The sequence below is a fragment of the Phalacrocorax carbo genome, chromosome Z (genome assembly GCF_963921805.1).
Source record: "Phalacrocorax carbo chromosome Z, bPhaCar2.1, whole genome shotgun sequence".
Classification (NCBI taxonomy): domain Eukaryota; kingdom Metazoa; phylum Chordata; class Aves; order Suliformes; family Phalacrocoracidae; genus Phalacrocorax; species Phalacrocorax carbo.
The window spans coordinates 51,691,361-51,709,548 of record NC_087548.1 but is presented as its reverse complement, the minus strand read 5'-3'; the positions used below and the strand labels follow the sequence as shown (position 1 = coordinate 51,709,548).

The 18,188-nt window shown below is 38.1% G+C and overlaps 1 protein-coding gene across 2 annotated transcripts in view; it reads left to right on the top strand.

The window, feature by feature from the left end:
* MEGF10 (multiple EGF like domains 10) overlaps nucleotides 1-18,188 on the top strand; it is a 106,286-nt gene that overhangs the window by 41,569 nt on the left and 46,529 nt on the right. For both annotated transcript variants that reach the window (XM_064438367.1, XM_064438368.1), the window contains 3 exons: nucleotides 13,025-13,271; nucleotides 13,855-13,975; nucleotides 15,829-15,965. In XM_064438367.1, coding sequence (XP_064294437.1) covers nucleotides 13,025-13,271; nucleotides 13,855-13,975; nucleotides 15,829-15,965 — 505 coding nt within the window. The remainder of the gene's footprint in view (nucleotides 1-13,024; nucleotides 13,272-13,854; nucleotides 13,976-15,828; nucleotides 15,966-18,188) is intronic.

Sequence of the window (18,188 nt, the reverse complement as noted above, 5' to 3'; positions counted from 1 at the left end):
CAGGGAAATGTTCTTTTATTTGCAACCAAGTGCTATAGTGATTCTTCAACTGGAACTGATCTGTTGTTCAGGCAGCATATTTTGTGAAATTTGAGAGGGAGTGAATAAAAAAAATTAATAATAAATTACATGAGGAAGAAAGTAACCATTTAAAAATTATTACATTTGTTGTATGGTCTTCATATATACTTACATGTGATTCTTTTCATAAACAGCTCTAAGGAAATACCAAGTTTTGTGTAAGGCGTAAAACTGAAAGGGTTAGCAATGCAATGTTACTGTAATACTGATCTTAATCTAATGTGTTGAATTAGAAATTGTAAAAAAAATTGTCAAAAAAATGTTATCGTTCTTTCTGAAAGCCTTATGTTTCAAGCTCTTCTGTAACTAATCAACATGCAGAAGAAACATGTATCACTAGACAATGTAGAATGGGGAGACATGGTTATTTATTGAGATTTTGACGTTCAAAACCCACTGAAAGGGCACTTTAGATGAGACAGGAACCTCTAAATCTGTCTTTGGAAATAATCCTTCCTCTCACAGGATTTTCTGGAGTCCATTTCTCTTACCTGTCTGGTATAATTCATTTTGAATACATGTGCAGCTCTTTTCCTCTGCTTCTTCCTCAGTCAGTTGCCTTTGATAGCTTGTCACTGCAGCCTCAATAGCAAGAATACTTTCTGGTGTGCGTACGCAACAGGCCAAAGCTGAAAGAGCCTTTGTTCATGTACCTTTGACAGCGTGATCTCTGGAGAGGTTGGGGATTCTTTAAAAGGTTCTGCCTGGTGTTAAAACTAACTGGAACTGACAAATTTTGTTTTGGATCACTAGTGTAATCCTAGGAGAAAGGGGTTGGCTAAGGAAGAGGATATTTTTGTGCACGTGCTACAGGGACATTTGTTTTGGAATTTATCCCATTCCATGCAGACAAACTTAAGAAAATGTTACTTTCACCAGATTGTCCTTCTGAGTTTAAGTGCTGCGGTTTGCTGCAAGCTGCGTGTGATTTCCTTATCCCTGTGTCTGAGAGCTACAGCGCAGATCAAATTGAATTGAAGAGCAGTGAATTGTGTTGGAAAGACAGTAAATCACAGGGTTTTGGCTCTATGGCACTGTTTTATTGTTGTGTGCCCTACATAGGAGATTCTCGTATTTTGCTTTTAAGTGTATTTTCTGCATGATCCCCAACTTGATTAGTTTTAGCAACAGAAAGGCACAATAAGATAAAATAAAGATATGTGCTTTTTTAATAATAATTTTGTTGATAAGGCAAGATATTAATTCAAGAAAAATACATGCAAATTGGCATACTGTAATAATGTCCATCATATAAATATTTTAACTCTGTAACTATTTATCTGAATAGCGGAGAAGGAGCAATAATTACAAGGCAGGCCAGTATTCTTGTAAGGCAGACGCTCAGGGATTTAATGGTTACTGAAGACCAGATAAAATGCTGTGACTGTAAGGGAAAGATTATTCTCAAAGTGCTGGATATTAGGCAAACTTCCAGCTTTAGTAATCTCTTCATTTTCATGGACACAAACATGTCAGAAGCAACTGTTGTGCCTAAACTTTTTGTAAAACTGCAGAACTAAACTTTTTCTTCCAAACTACTTTCCTTTCTCTGTTAGGATTGATTATTCTCCTTACAAAGGAATTTCATCTGTAAGTATCTGACAAGAGTTAGTCCTATTGCAGCATCTGTCCATCTGCCAACCCCCAGCCTGATTTTATGTGTTGTTTCTCGGTTGTATTTACCCAGCATGTTTAAAATAATTTTTTTCAACCATATGCCACGGCTTCTATGTGACAGTGGCTTTCTGGGTGGTAATTGCAGACAAGTGCTTCCTAAACACCATAATGTTCTCTCCAAAAATGAGAGAGTAATTGCATGGACTAAATTCACGCACTGTGCAGTAAAAGCTGAATCAGCAATCCTCCTCCCCTATCTCTACATACCACTGTGTGCTACAGTCTAATAACCTTTCTAGCGACTCAGATTTTTAGAAGACTCCCATTCCTTTTGTATCGACCATTACTTCCTTTTTGTGACAAGTCGTATCCAATTCCTAATAACCTATGTCAGTGGGTGCTGTCAGTTTAGGGAGAAGAAGGATAAGGATTCAGCTAGACTACTGAGGCTGTCCTCTTTCAATGCTTAATTCTAGCCCAACCCATAACTCTCCTCTTCATCATATCTTCTGCCTTTCTGAAAACCTTACATCCCACTTGAGAGGAAAACAGGATTAGACATATTCTTCTGTGAGTAACACCTGAGTCGTGGTCTCAGAATTTGGCTAATTATATAATATCTCCTTGGGGAACATTAGCCATGTAAGACGTATTTTTCTTCCAGACCTTTTTTTTTTTAGTTAAAGGAAATATACTGTGAAATATACTGCTTAGACTTTAGGCAGTGTTTGCTTGCAGTGAATTTCTGTGGGAGGTGGTGAGTGAGATGCGGATAACAAACATATATCTGAAAAGAAATACGACTTGGATTGAGAGATCACTCATTTGCAGAACACTTCCATTCTAGCAGGAGAGATGATAGTCATGCGAAACAAGTGATTCTAATAAAGATTTATTGACTGAACACAGTAGTCAGGTCAATGATAAATGTGTGGACAGGAGACGTGTTGAATCTATCCCTTCAAGTGAGCGGAACAGCACCAGCACGCAGTCAGCACGCCTTTGAAGAAATGTTTGTGAACTTCAGGAGTATTAAGTTGATTGGTTCTGGGCTGAGGACAAGGACAACATTTAGAAAAAAGGACACAGTGGTAAAGATAGGTTTGTTTGTAGATTAAAAATGTAAACAAATAGATTTTATTGAAAAACAAACCAACACAACCTATCCCTCCCAAACTGGATTATTGTTTATACCAAATTTTTAATTTGTATGTGTCAGATTGGGTTGTTACACATTGTGTTTTTGACTACAGGTTGTATATAAAGCAGCCTTCTGTAAAAGTTGCTACGCATACTGATAGTTGGCTGTCTAGATGTTTGGAGATGATGAAACCATGTTTTACATTTGTAGGTATACTTTCTGCCTGTTTTCTGCTCACACTCTGGCAACAGTATTTGCTGTAATACATAATATATGGACCTGATTGTCAGTTTTGAATGTGTGTGCAAGATAGATGCACATGCAGCCTAACATGGAGCCCCACTAAGCAATCAGGACATTCACTTTGTTTTTTTTCTCATGCCTAGTAGTCCACAAATAATTCCTTCCAAATCAATAGGACACTTTCCGAATAAACTGGAGCAGAGGCAAAAGGCCAAAATCAATATTACACAGACTCATTTGCAAAGGTTATAGCCTTCATGATCTCCCAGCTGGCCTGAGTAGTAAAGAAGAAAGGGAATGACATGGTTTTGGTTTATGACAAGTATGTTAGGATTGTTTGTGGAAATGTGAATAACCATTTTCTCTTTCTAGTGTATTTAAGTAATCTGAGATTTGTTTGAATCACTGGATTTTAATTTGTAATTTGATTCTGCTGGTGATTAATAGAATTTCATTGGGACTACAGTCTGAGGGCCTGGGGATAAAACAAGTGGCAGTAAGGCATAATTTGGCTCCAGGGTTTTATAAAACATGAGAAGAGAACTGGCTTTTTCCGTAATACATTAAGCTGAGTGTTTAAAGCTGGCATCTCAGAGAGATGTCTTCTTACCTTTAAATTCACTTGTTAAGGAAACTTTTAAGGTCCAGTAGCTCTGCTGCTGTCAGATTTCCTCTACTGTCATGGGTGTTTGTAAAGTTCACAGATTCCATCAAAATTTCACTGTTTTCTTCATGGGGCTTGGCAGATGCAGAATATGGCAGAAACTGGATCCCTTGGCATAGTTTTTGTGAGAAACTCACGTGAGTTACGAGCACTGCCAGTTTCTCAGTGGAGCTTATAATTTCTATTAACCCTGCAGAGGTGGATGTGTGACTGTTTTCCACAGACACACTTGCACCCCAAATGAAACAGCCCCTTTGGTGTGGGTACCAGGCAAGGTGCCTGGGAGCGTCTTGTACGCTCTGATGGCACAGCTTGTGAATCTTGAATTGAGCTTCTCTGACCAAGGCATTGCTTTCTGTTTTGTTTGTTGAAAGCATTTTGACTAGCAGAGCTTGCAAGATACACTTAGAGAGCTAGCTCATCCGTAAGGTTTCCAAGCCATTCAACAGGCTGTAGAAATAGTTACTGGTTTTAACCATGTGCTTTCACCAGAAAGGCTTGATTCCCAGAACTGAGAAACTGCTAAACACAAAAGTGAAACTGCGGAGCATCCAGATAGAGAGCTGTTTGCTTTTATGTAAAATGCAGAGAAATAGCTCATTCAAGTAAAGCAGAACTGCCCTGTGCCCCGGCTCCCAAATGGCCACATGCGCAGATGCATCCTGTCAGCAAAAGTGATAGCCAGTTATTAGCAGTCTTAAATTTAACCTTTTCTTATTAGATGTGTCTTCCCCATGCTCTTCACTACCCTTAATTTTTCTGTGATTATTACTTCTGTAATTCCGCTAACTGACTTCTCCTCAGTTTTTCCAGCTGAACTCTTTATTTTCTCCACTAACAAGGCTGAATATCTTCGGGTTGAGAAACTAACCCACCAGCAAGTTAGATCAGGTACAAAGAGACAAAACAGGATTAATGGAAGTTGCCATCATGACTCTGTTGACAGAGTCACTACAGTGTCACTGTGGCAGGTGATATCAAAATTCCCAGGGCTACACAGCAGCTCTGTTTTTCTAGAGTTCAGTACAATGATGTATTTGAAATTATATTATTCTTATGTTTAATATAATTTCTGTCCTATAAAGCATTTTGGTTTTGAAGTTCTAGGGAAATTAATAGAATTTATGGACATGCTTCAGTGTTTTGCTGAATTACAGTTCCAACCTTTAAGCAAAAGCAGAAACAAAAATATATTTTCTGCAAAACTGAGTTATTAGATTTACTTATGTTGAGATTTACTGAAGGAAGGCATTGCAGTAAATGGTGATAGTTTTATTGATTTGTAAACATTTTCTGGATCAGAGATGATTTTCATTTCTGCTTTTCACCATTTCATAAACTCAGTATTTTTGTGGTGTTTACCTAAGTTGATTTCTTGAATAATATCTGTGTGAATTTTTTTCTAGTAACAGTGCAAAAGTATTTTTAGTATTGCTTTAATTACAATCTGCCATATATATTGTCAGACTTATGTATTGTCAGTGGCTCACTTACCAGGTTTTTAAGGATGTGAAGGATAACATTTTTTGCTAACTAAAAATGAAGATTACCTTCAAGTCATGGCAAAAAAGGAAAAAGGCTAATTCAGGGTCATACAAGGAGATCTGTGCAAAATTAGAATCATGGACAACAGTCCATTTTGTACAGTACAATCAGATTCTTATAATTTTATGAATTCTCCTAAAATAGTGATTATTTTTAACAGGTTTTATCTCAATAGCAAGATAAAATAAACACCAAGAGCTGTCTGTGTGTGTTTTCCTTAGCAATTATCCAACCTTATGTTCTGATGTCCAAAGCACTTTAAAGAGTCTTCTGAAATTTATGGCATGTGAAAGGCATATAGTTCCAGTCTTTTATAGGATCTGAAAAACACATTTTCATTGTTCTTCCACTTCACGGATCAAAAGGCTTTTACAAAGTAAAAAGAAAAATCCCTAAATTAAATTAAAGCTTAGCATTTTGAATAAAAATCCTTTCTTATATACAAAACAAAAGTAAGAATGAAAAATATGCCAGAGGGTAAAAAGCCTACAGTATAACAAATGAAATCAGATAGAAACAAAAGACTCAAGGAAAATCCAGATTTAATAGAAAGTGCATTCTGAAAAAAACCCCAGTACTATGCATTTCTGTGCCTGGGATGTAGGTAAAATAAGTCTTTTACTAAAAGGCATTGATATTTTATAATTATTCTGAGCGATTCTCTAAAGGAAAGAGATTTATTTTCTGATACGCATGTGCATGTATTTTCATAACATCCCAAGGTGACTAGAACAGAGCATATGAAAAAATACATGGGTAATAATCTAATATTTTTGTTAAATAAGACTTTGAAGGTTTTCTAAAAGGTGTTTTTGTTCTACTTTTTGGAAAAGCTGTCTTTGTTTTCTGTCTTTTTCAACTCGTCTCTGAAATTTCTCTTTGCCATGTTCCACATTTACTGTCTTGCAATCCAGGCTGACATACAGGTTTACACACCTAGGGGCTTAATGCATCTTGTCCAATTTTGAACACACTTGAGTATTTATAGATTTCAGAATCAGTAGGAATTTACTTTTGTTTGGTTCAAATTCCAGTTGGGAGATTTTATATCTGTTTCCTATCCTGCAGGAATATCCTGAGGGAAATGAACACCATCAGTTTAGATCTGCAGCTAACCAAATCATAATAGCAGACAGTAGTTTCAAGAATGCTCTCTAAACTTTCCAGTAAGGATGATGTAGATTTAGATTAGTGACAACATTCATATTTTTGTCATGGTTTTTGCTTACGGAATCAATGAATGTTGTTCTGAATACAAACACACTCATAAATGAAGATGATTAACCATATACGTGGCTATGACTTTTTGCGTCCTTATCAGCTAAGAGCAATTGAGGATCCGTAAAGCATTATCCAAGTTTAGTTTTGCATAGACCAGAGGTACGTGATGCCTTAGTGTAATATACGACCTATTTGACTGTTGTCATGTTAAGTTAAATGCCTTTTTTCCTGTTCAAGAAGGACATCAATCCAGTTTTCTGACAAAATTTTAATCTGGAGTGTGGTGTACCCGATGTCTTTGCAAGCCTTCATATTGTAATTCTGGCACTCTCCTTGGGGAAAGTGCTAAACACAGTTTCAGGTATGCAAAATTCAACATTATCTAACACATAAATTAGAACTAAATTTCCCGTCTGTTGACACTTGAAAGTTAGATGGGCATTTGTGGTTGATGGAGAAAATGGAGGAGTTGTCCTGGGTGTGTTTCCTGAGTAAGGTCATGAGAAAGAGTTGAGGTGAATGGCTCCTTTCACCTATGAATTCAAATGCTGCCTTCATAAAAAGTTATTCTGTTTTGCTGTGAAATTCTTACTGAGATTCGCCAGATTCTACTTACTGCCAGTTAGATATCGAAAGTATTGGTTCCACTAATGTATATTCATTTTAAGACAAGCATGTTTCTTGCTTCTGGAACAGAAGGAAGAATCATTCTTCCAAATGCTAAACTCTGGAAGGCTTTACGGCAATTTATGATAACAAGATTGTCGGTGGCCCCTCTTTTGGATAAATTGAAGTTTCCTCAATATTGGCCTATTTAGTTACACCAGGTATGCTTGGCTGTTAGTGGTGGTTACTCCCTGAAATGCAAGTCGCTTGCGGGCCCTCCTGGAAGTGTTACTCTTTTCTTATTAATATCCTCTGTTCCAAAAAACTGAAATATTTTTTAAACAGGGCATGTTACAGTTGGTGTACTTTTAATTGTAGGTGATGTTCATTCTTGGTTCTTGATGGACATCATGGCTCTTCCTGCTGGGGATTTGTGGAGTCCTTCTGCAAGTGAAAATACAGAACAGGCCTCTGCCCCAGAAAATCTGTGGTTGAAGGAAAAGAAAAGAGATAACGCAAAGCTGGGAACACGTAGGAGATGAGGAAGGAAACAAACACTGACAAATGACCATGGCAGGTAGTGGTTTTGACACAGCTGGCACATTAACTTTTTGTGGACTTCACAGGAAGGAGACGTTAGAAAGCAGATATGTAGAGGAGGACATCATGGCAGTTCTATAGCTTGGGGTATGGAGAGCTGTGTTAAGTTGTAGAGGCAACTTGAAAAGAAACAAGGAAGAGAGTCTGAAAATGCAAAGGGGCTAATGTCATGGGCAATGCAAATGTGGGGTTTGATATTTGGATACTGAATGAGAAATGATAGATGAGGGATAGACTGTAAAGGCCATGAAAGTATGGACAAGGCAATAGAAACCTGGGAGTCAAAGAAGGGATGCAAAGGAAGGCACAAAGATTTAGACTTATTGCTGATGTGACAACCTAGAAAGGTTGGTCAAAGATGATGTTGAAGTTACAGGCAGCTTCAGTTTGTTTTACGTGCTGCAGCAAGGAAAATCCCCTTTCACTTACTAAAGGCTATGGCTCCTTGAACCTATCTGAAGAAATTATGTTGGTGTTTTGAGGAGACAGAGAGATAGGAATTCTGCATATTTGCCACTGTTTGCTTATTTTAAATTTGTACTTCACAATATGGCATTCAATGTGAGGGAGCATTCACTCTGTTTCTGCTGTCTGTGGTAGGGAATTTTGTTTTCAGTTTTTTTAAAAGACCATAAAAATACATAAGCCTAATGCTGCGGTAAGAATCTCTTCTGTTTTGGTGACAATGGTACATATCTGCAGAAACATACAGTGTGTTGCAGAGATATATGTAAGCCAGAATAAAATCTCATTCTGTTGTCTTGATGCTAAATATAAGACAGCTATGAAAAGTGATAGCAAGAAAAGTAAATCTTAGTTTCGCTGTGATTCTTCACTTTCACCTCCCTCTTAGCAAAAAGGAAAGACAAATAGAGAAGAAAGATCTTAAAAAAACCCAACACATTGCAATAAACATTGGCTGGCTTGAATATCACGTTATAAAGGAAACTGTAGCATACTTAAAAGATAGTTGAAAGTCAAAGTTTCTAAGCAGGTTTTTCTTCTGAAATGCTCTTTGACTTGATTTGATAACCTTATTTTGTTCTCATTATAGGCTATTCTTTAAAGAAGTACAGAATTGTAGGTGATCAAGGTGGGTTTGTCAGGAGTAAACTTGGTCTCATTTACACTTTTCTTTTAGTTGCCTTTTGATGAAATCAACAGAAAAAAAAAAGGAGAAAAAACCCTTACAAGTATGTGACCACATTTAATTATAAATGTCTTTGTTTATAAGGAGTAATAAAGGAGTTACTAAATTCTTCAAATGTACTTCAGATTATTACAAAAATTCATATCTTGCGCTCTAAAATATCAGGACTCCCTCCATCCCAATTTGCAAATCACCAGCTGCTCACAGAAACCATTTGCATAAAACCACATCTAGCCCAGCATAATAACAATGTGCATTAAAGTTATTAGACTAGGAAATATAGAACTTTAAATCTTCAAAGATGCTACAGAAGCCCGCAAAATGAGAGCAATTTGCATCACAGATTTCAGTTTCTTCTTGAAGGTGATTTTTTTCACTGTTGAATCCTTGAGCTTCTTTATGTTTCTAAAGTTGTTGTTTGGGACTTGGTTTTAGCAAGCATTTCTTTATGACAGTAAACCTGTTTGGTCTTAAAGTTTCATACCATACTTGCTCATTTTAAATGAGGTTTTATACCATGCTGTGCCCTTATTCCCAAAGCAAAACTTTTGCTGTCACTGAGTAGCCTTCCGAGAAAAAGTTCTCTGTCCTGTAGCATTAGATGATGTACACAACATGTGATGTGGTAACAAAAATATTCCCAGGTGAACAGAATATATAAAAAGAAAAATCACAAAAAGAAGTGGCAATAATACCATGGTGTTTCTTAAACATTTACTTTTATTTTCTTCTTTCCACTACAGTGTAGTGTGGGGGCAGAAAGGACCCTGTGATTCTATTATGAAAGCTGATAGGGAGCCAGTACAGCTAGCTGGGGGTTCTGTTTAAAACAGAAAAACCTGAAGGTGAATATAATATATGTGAAAAGGGGAAGGAGAACAGCTTTTGTAAGGAAGGTGGTCTGCGTAAAATAGAGCAGCATTAGGCTAGTTCTGTGTGGTCAATACAGAAAGTTAACCCTGGCTTACTGACTGGGTTTTGCATTTCTGCAGGATTCAGACTGATTCCAGGGGTTATTGGGGCTGGCATGCATCATCCTTGAGTTGAAAGCATTCTGAGCATGGTCTCTTGTCTCTATACTTTGCTTCCCTTTCACATATACCCTGTGCTGAGACAGATGATTTACAGCTCCAAATCTGTTCAGAAGCCAGTAGCTGACACTTCTGTGTGTGCATGCGTACAGTGTTTGCATATGCACGTGTGCCTGTGACCTTGGCACAGTCAGGACAGTCGGAGCAGCCATTCTGATTAAACTCCAGCTGACAGTCTGTAACCTGACGATAGTCATTAACTCAAAGACTGTGCCATTCCACCAGATTAGCAGCTGTGTGACTTCGAGCCCTGCTTTCTTAGTGCGTGAATACTAGGAAGCGGCAGAAATTGTTTGGTGTTACACTTGGTAAATTTAGCCTCCAAAACTAATTAAAAATAAAGTAAACTCACTCACTGCAGGAGACATTTCTACCCTTTGCCCTCTTCTTTTTTAATAGTAAACTGAGCATCGGTTTCTGACAAATCACTTTAATTTCTTACAGGGAACATTATTGATTATCAGTCAGGGGACATAGAGGTAAAATATGTGATTTATCCATCTCATTCAAAACTATTATTTATTCCCATTAATCCTGGAAATTTCTCCACAGTTCTGCCCATAACTCACAGATAGATGGTAAGCTAGTGGCAGACCCTTGTGTAAAGGGCTGCTGTGTATTCATACTACGGTAGGGCTACCATTGTCCTGGTGGTATGCTTCACCATTGTGCTGTAGAGAAAAATTGCATAGTCAATATTTGTTACTGACCTGGCTTTTGCCAGGAGAATGGTCGTGAGACTGGAAATCCTATTAGCAGCCTTATGATGCTTTTTACTTTAATGATTTCCTGCAAACATAATGAGAAGATCACGCCAGGAAACTAATAAATTGTTATGTACCGTGCAGTACATGCTCTTACAGTAAAATAGTTGAGAAAGGTTCAAGTTCACAGACAGCACGTTCAGCTTGGATGTCAGTAAATCTCCAGGAGACAGAGGGGTGCATACTAGAGACAGACTGGGCATGGGATTGTAAAAAGAGCAGAGGGAGTACAAGGCCTCCTCCGCTTCACAAGTGAAGCGATTTCTAGCAAGGCAGTCTTGGTGCCTGGGTATTGGATGCAATAGCAGATGCGTGGTAGTAGGTGTTTCTGGTCTCTGTGGCTCTGAGACTCATTACACTGAGTCTTCAAGCAGCTATATGAATGTTGTTGCACTGCACCAAATACCCCATTTCCAGCTATTGGTGAAAGAACACAAGCTCAAGCTTATCAACCAAGCGTAAGCCTGCTCTTATCTGTCACGTCTTTATATCTAGAGTGTGTTTAGGCCACATTAATCCCTGACTGGGCTTTGTACTGGAATAGTCATGGTCTGGTGGTGACTCTGAATTCTTCTGTTTGTTAGGTGTGCAAGGACGGGGATTTTTTAATATTTTTTTTTTTAATTTTTTATTATTCCATGAGGAATGGCTGAAATTGAAATTGTCTACTTTATCTGGGAGGAGGAGGAAGACTGTTATCTAAATCCAGACTAATGTGTTAAGGAAAAAAAATAACGTAGGGTGTCTGCTCAATCATGGCAGAACATGTGGCTGTCTCAGACGTCTAACCACCCATACATATATATATCTCCCAGAATAGCTAGTATCCTGACAACAGTTTGAGGACTCGTTAAGCATGAGGATTACACTTTCTATTCTGTGCAGACATGTTGAAAATAAACATACAGTGGTTCTGAATGAATGTGAGTTATAATGGGGAAAGACAACTTGTGAGATGCTGTGTTCTGTAGACAGCAGCGTGTTGTAGTATAGTCCAGAGCAAAACCCACACACCTTCAGAGAGAGGCCAATAATAAGACGGACAGTTGTTCTGTCAGTTTGATGCTGGGTGTTTATAATACATACTATACTTTCTGTTCCTCTGTATTTTAGTGTGTGTCGGTGCTCATGTCTCCATTATGGGTGCATGTTCTAGTAACCTCTCCTGGAAAAAAACAGTCTTGAGTAAATTTTTTTTAAAAGACCCTAATCCCTTTCTATTTGTGTAGCCTGACTGAACAGATCCTATAGCTGAATAATTCCTGCCCTGAGGAGGATTCTTGAATTACTTTGCATTAGTCTAGGAAAATATGCCTGTTCTCTGCCTGGCTTTTTTTGCCCCAGGAGAAGACTGGGAGAACAATGGTTGTCAGTCTCCAAGAGGAGAGCCTGGGCTTCCAGTCGCTGCAGTTGAGGTTTTCCCATTGTACTGCTGTTATCAACAGAACATAAAAATAAAATCAGATCATTTGACCATATGATTAGCACATTTCTGTTGAACCCTGTGTGACCTTAGTCTTCTGGCTCTTTACAGAACTCCTGTGTTTCTCACTTAAGAAAAATTTCTTCCTTAACGTTGAAGTTTTTTCTTTTGATGCTGAAATAATGTTTGAGTGGTTTGCTGATAGGATTTTAATGGGCTGCATTAGGGCAGAGAAGAAAAGATGCATTTGAATGATTGTGAAGGCAGTTTGGAATACCAAATTTGTAACATCCAGGTGAAGTTTAACCATATAATCATTAATTTCTATTACTTTGTGAAATACTTCGTGTTCTCTTTTGCCATATCAGTATATTGCAAGATTGAAAAGGGAATATTTGCAAATATGTAAACAAGGAGGAACTTCTGCATTTGAAAATATCATAAATGTATGTTGAGCAAGCTTTGCAACTTCCTTGTGGGATTCACACAGTTGTTTATGGATTTAGACTACATTTTTTTACTTTTTTAATTTAGCAAGACTTCTCTGTGGAAATGGAAGCTCAATGCAACTATAACTGTTATTTGATGGTAGACAGTCATAATGAAGAGTTTTGGCAGTGAAGAGACTAAAACTTGCATTTACTTTGCAGCTTCACATTTTAAAGTGTTTGCTTTTATGCTTAAGAAAGTAATTTTTGCAGAAATTAAGTTCTGTCTGTCTGCCTAGATCCCTGAGGACCAAAGAGAACTGAGGATGTACAATATAACTGCTTCAATTTTATAACTTTTTTTTTTTTCACAGTTGACTCATAGGATCTTCAGTGCTGTAACATGAGCTGTTATAAAATTGCTGTAAAGTTTTCCTTCTACCCCTTCAGCATGTGACAGTGACCACTGGGGACCTCACTGCAGTAGCCGCTGCCAGTGCAAAAATGGAGCCTTGTGCAACCCCATCACTGGAGCCTGCCACTGTGCATCAGGTTTCAAAGGCTGGCGCTGCGAGGAACGCTGCGATCAAGGGACGTATGGAAATGATTGCCATCAAAAATGCCAGTGCCAAAATGGAGCTACCTGCGACCACGTGACTGGAGAGTGCAGATGTCCTCCTGGATACACTGGTGCCTTGTAAGCAGCGGGTATATTATTTATAGTGCTAATGAGCAATTAAGTTTAGATTAGCTTTTAACACTATGCTGTTGTTCTGGCTGCTGTATAATGCAGGGAAGCGGGCTAAGAAGCAGCTGGGCAAACCATGTTGCAGTGTACATTCAGATGTGTAGCTGAGAAAAAGACCTCTTGATCTGGACTACTAAGTAAAAGCCACAAAAAGTAGCAACATGAACTTCTTCATGAACACTATGGAAACGGTTTGGCTACAAGTTTGGAAAATCTCATTGAAACTTGGAGTTATTTGGCTTTGTCATTCCAGGATGATTTTGAGCTTTGTCAGTAACAATGAATGAGAACCAATCAGTGTAGAAAGAAATATCTTTAGGAAGAAATAATTCCTAGAGTGCCAGGTCTGTCTCCTCAGATTTGTTGCATGGATGCTGCACAGTATTCAGTGCGTGTCTCTTTACGTTGGATGCATTTCTGTTTCATACTTTTGGCCAAAAAAGTTAACAATAGCATTAAAAAGGAGGTGGCTGGAGACTGGAGTGTGTGCCGAAGTAACAGTTGTCTCTGTTGTGTACCACCACCTCCCTAGCTGCGAGGACCTCTGTCCCCCCGGGAAGCATGGGCCACAGTGTGAGGAGAGGTGCCCGTGCCAGAATGGAGGCGTCTGTCACCACGTCACTGGGGAGTGTGCCTGCCCACCAGGATGGATGGTAAAAGCACTTTCTGAAATCAAGACAACCCCATAAAACTTCCTTATTTGTAGGTTTTGGGCAGCCTCAGAAAAGGGTAGCAAATGAGGATAGCAAATGCAGTCTGCTTGTAGCCAGGAGTAATGAGAAACGTATTTCAGCATAAGGGACTGGAATAAAATACTTGCAAACCCATCTGTTACTGAAAATCCTCCAGCTCTGCACTGCCTTTTTAACTATATCAGATTTTGGGAAGCAAAAGGCACGAATCGTACTGTCTCGAAGCAACATCCTTTAGATCTTGCCTGGAAGTCGTGCATTTCTAGATATAATTTGATATTATAGGTAGGTGACACTATTAGATGTTTAGCAGTGGGTTTTGTTCCTGTTTTCATATGTGTAGCATGCATGGCAAAACCCCCAAACCTTTAGATATTGTGTTAAATGTTGGTGATAGAAATGGGACATCAGAACTTTATCTTTAGACTTTCTATCCTTTTGTCAGTGGGTAGGGAAAGAAGAATTGACCTCCGAGCTGCAAGTAGCCTCCCCTACTACCAGGCTGCCAACTCTGAGTTGGTAAATAATGGAGCTGGAAGATAATCAAAAGTCTGGAAAGTGATCAAAGCCTGAATAATTTCTTTAAATACATTTGTAGATAATATTTATCAATAGTATTTGTTAATAATGTTTTCTATTTAAATGCCCATTTTGGGTGAAAAGCCTCATTTACTGAACTTTTAATTATCTTGTGATAATTGAGATATTATGTTGAGAAAAGCTCTGGCAGAAGTCAGTTTTACAAATTATCATCTCTGTGTGTTTGAATAGCATCACTCACCTCAATATAAAACTTGTATTATGGCCATTTTTACCTTTTATTCCACTTCATGTTAGAGGAACTAAATTATTGGTCATAGAATACAAATGTTTGCATAAATTCTTTACTCCCTTAATCTGCCTAAGTACAGCTGATGAAAAATTAGATAGCAGATGAAGCAGTGACAGAAATTTTTTGCTAGTGTGTGTCTTAAGTACTACATTACTGTTTAGCCCCTTGACTATTTTACCATTCCAAGTAGTTATTTAAGCATAACTCTGTTAGTTTTAGATTTTTCATTTCTGTGAAACACAATTTTGTCAGTATAACCTTTTTTGCTTTTTGAGTAAGGAAGGTTTAAAATAGCCAGGTATAAATTCTGCAGTATCTTATGTTAGCTGAAATACCTGCATGTCTTTTGTCTGATTAAATGCCTGTAAGTACGTTTTTCTTGAAGTGGCTTCTTAAAAGTCTTAAGATCTGATGCTCCCCTCACTACACAGGTGTAATTAATTCCAAGGACGTAAATAACACCATAGAAATTCAAAACCCATTGAAGAGAAGCAGACATCCTACCTAAGCTTTTAAGATATGCTGCTTTCAATGAAATTACAAAAAGCTTTTCTTTTCATCAGAAAAAAACAACTTATCATAAAGTAGTATGATTGGGGCATTACAGCAATTACTGATTTCCACACCACTACTCACTGGAGGGCATTTCCAGACGTCTTCATATATGCTACTCCTGATAAATAAATTGGGAAGAGCTTGACATCAATTGGTCTTAAATGTCTAAGTGTTTTCACTGTTGTTTAGAGATAGTGGTTTTTTCATTAACTTTGGCTTCCAAACGGGAAATCCAAGAAGATTATTCCTCCAGTGCTGAAATATGCCCTGTGTTTAAAGCTAGAGAAGAGTCCGGCATTTGAAAGATCAGCTCTAGACGAGTGACATGGGATCTCCTTGGTCTTCCTTCGTTACAGACCTTTCTTCTTTGTCCATTCAAGCTGTAATCATAAATCTAACATTAAGATTTCTTTTTTTACACACGCAGGGCATGGTCTGTGGTCAGCCTTGTCCTGAGGGTCGTTATGGGAAAAACTGTTCTCAGGAGTGCCAGTGCCACAATGGAGGGACCTGTGACTCAGCGATAGGTCAATGCCATTGCAGCCCAGGTTACACAGGGGAACGGTAAGGAAAACTTGTGTTTGCTAGACAGCTGAACCTGCAAGGGGTCTACTCTGACAGAAAGTTAAGTAGCTGTTAGAAAGCAGAATGAAAACATCTGTCATACAGTTAAAAGAGTCTTATGAAATGTTTGCAATGTCACTTAGCTGATGCTGGTTCACAAATTAAAAGTGCCTATGTGATTGTCCTTCTGTGAGGAACTCCTTGATTTCAGGATTTTCCTGCTGTGGCCCATGGTCTGGCAGCGTGTTGCAGGTCTTCACTTGAGTAGCTTGCGGAATGATGCAGTTTGGGATATGGTGAAGGGGTGAGGAGGGAAGCTCTCGGTTTTGTGCAGTTGTTTGGCAGGCACAGTAGCAAGGGAGGCTCATTTGGTTCCTCTTCAAAGTGAGCAAGCTGGAGAGGTGTCTGCCAAAGTGTTTCATTCAAATGAAGGAGTGAAGCTTCTGTATTTTCTGACTTGATTGTTAAAAATTGTCTTTGGTAGATTGGAAAGATAATATAGCAAGACATCATTTTTGAAGGCAGTGGAAAGTGATGAAAGAAGTGTTTTTTCCACGTATATTTTAAACAGCACACAACTCATTTGCTGAAGTCAGCAGCAGCTTAATCATTGGGGTCAGTCCAGGGAATGTCTGCCAACAATAGTAGGTATTATAACCATATGTACTTCCCATGCAACTGTTCACAGGACATGGGGAGAGCCATGCCAGACATTAAGGGAAAAAAAAACTCATGAAGAAAAGAAACAATTAGTCCAGAGCCATTTGGATGCCAAAAATAAATTTGTGTCTGTGAAGAAGCAGTGCAGAAGGTGGTAGAGGCATTTAAAGAGACACAGACAAATCAGCAGGGAAATCAAAGAAGTACCCATATGAGAGTCTACGCACTGCACTACGCTGGTGTTTCCAAAAGCAATTAAATTTCTTGTCTTGGAATTTAAAACTGACTTTAATCTGAAATGCCTTAAAGGCTGTATTATTTTGATCACTTTTACAAGTCTGAGCTCCCTCTTTTTCTGCAAAACAGGCTGTATTTGCAAGTCTTTTGTTTTTCAAGATTTTCCAAGGGCAGGAATGTGTCAGAAGCAAGGTTGTAGACCTGGTTATTATTTCATGTCAGTGGACTGGCAAGGGAGGGAAATGTTACAAGAACTGTGTGGGCATTGGCTGAGCTAGCACATACATACCAGCAACAAAAATGATGATTTTTAAAAGTGCTAAACTATTCTTCACTGCTGCATGTAACTTCAACAGTATTTGTCTGGGATTTCAGTGTGGTGGTGGCTCCTGGAACTTGTTCATACAGCAAGAAAAAGAGGACTCCTAGAGCATGTAATGGTTTCTGGGTGATCTGAGTTAACAAAAAGGAATCTAGTTTAAACTACCTTTAATAATTGTTCTGCCTAATACTTTTTGATTGATACCGCTCCTCACCATGAAGTGGAAGCGGGTCTTTCAGAAGCTGATGAAGATGCAATTAAAATGAAAAAAATTGCAATGTTAAATTTTGTCTAATTTGGCTGGGATTCCTGACTGTCATTTGTAGAAAATTAATTCTCAGCTCTATTTGTATAACTTTATTAGGAAACATTTAAATAGAGTTATTAGCTCTATTATTATGATACACCAATGAAGGAAAGGGGGTTTTATTGCTGGCTTCAGTCAGGGTGGAGTTACAAATACCTTGAAATTCCTGATTAAGGCAAATACTGCAGAAGCATGAAATGAAGATGCATACCCATTTTACCTCAGTCAGAGGGCTCTGCTAAATTCTGTTACATTTTGTAGCGCCTGTATTTTGTCTCTTTGAAATTCTCCTGTAATAAACCACCAATCATACAAAAGAGTTACAAAAAAAAGAGCCAAGTTATAAGAAAAATGTAAAAATAGCACCAAGGAAATTATTTTATAGGAATGGGGAAACGAGCAGGTTATAAGCTCATAAAACCATTAATAATGTGATGTATTATCAAGTATTATTTTTGTACAGTCTGAAACTTGGTAAAACTTACAGGTACTCAAATTGCAGAGTTTGTTATGTGCCTGATATCACCTGGTGAGTTTACAGCACACCTCAGGACTCCAGTGTCAGCATGTTCTGGCCCTGAAGCTTTGGGATTTAGCTGTTTTGTCTTTTTGTCTATGACAATCTAATTCATGGTTTATAGGATGCTTATATTGAAAAATATGGGGATTTTCCCTGGCACATAAACTATGAAATATT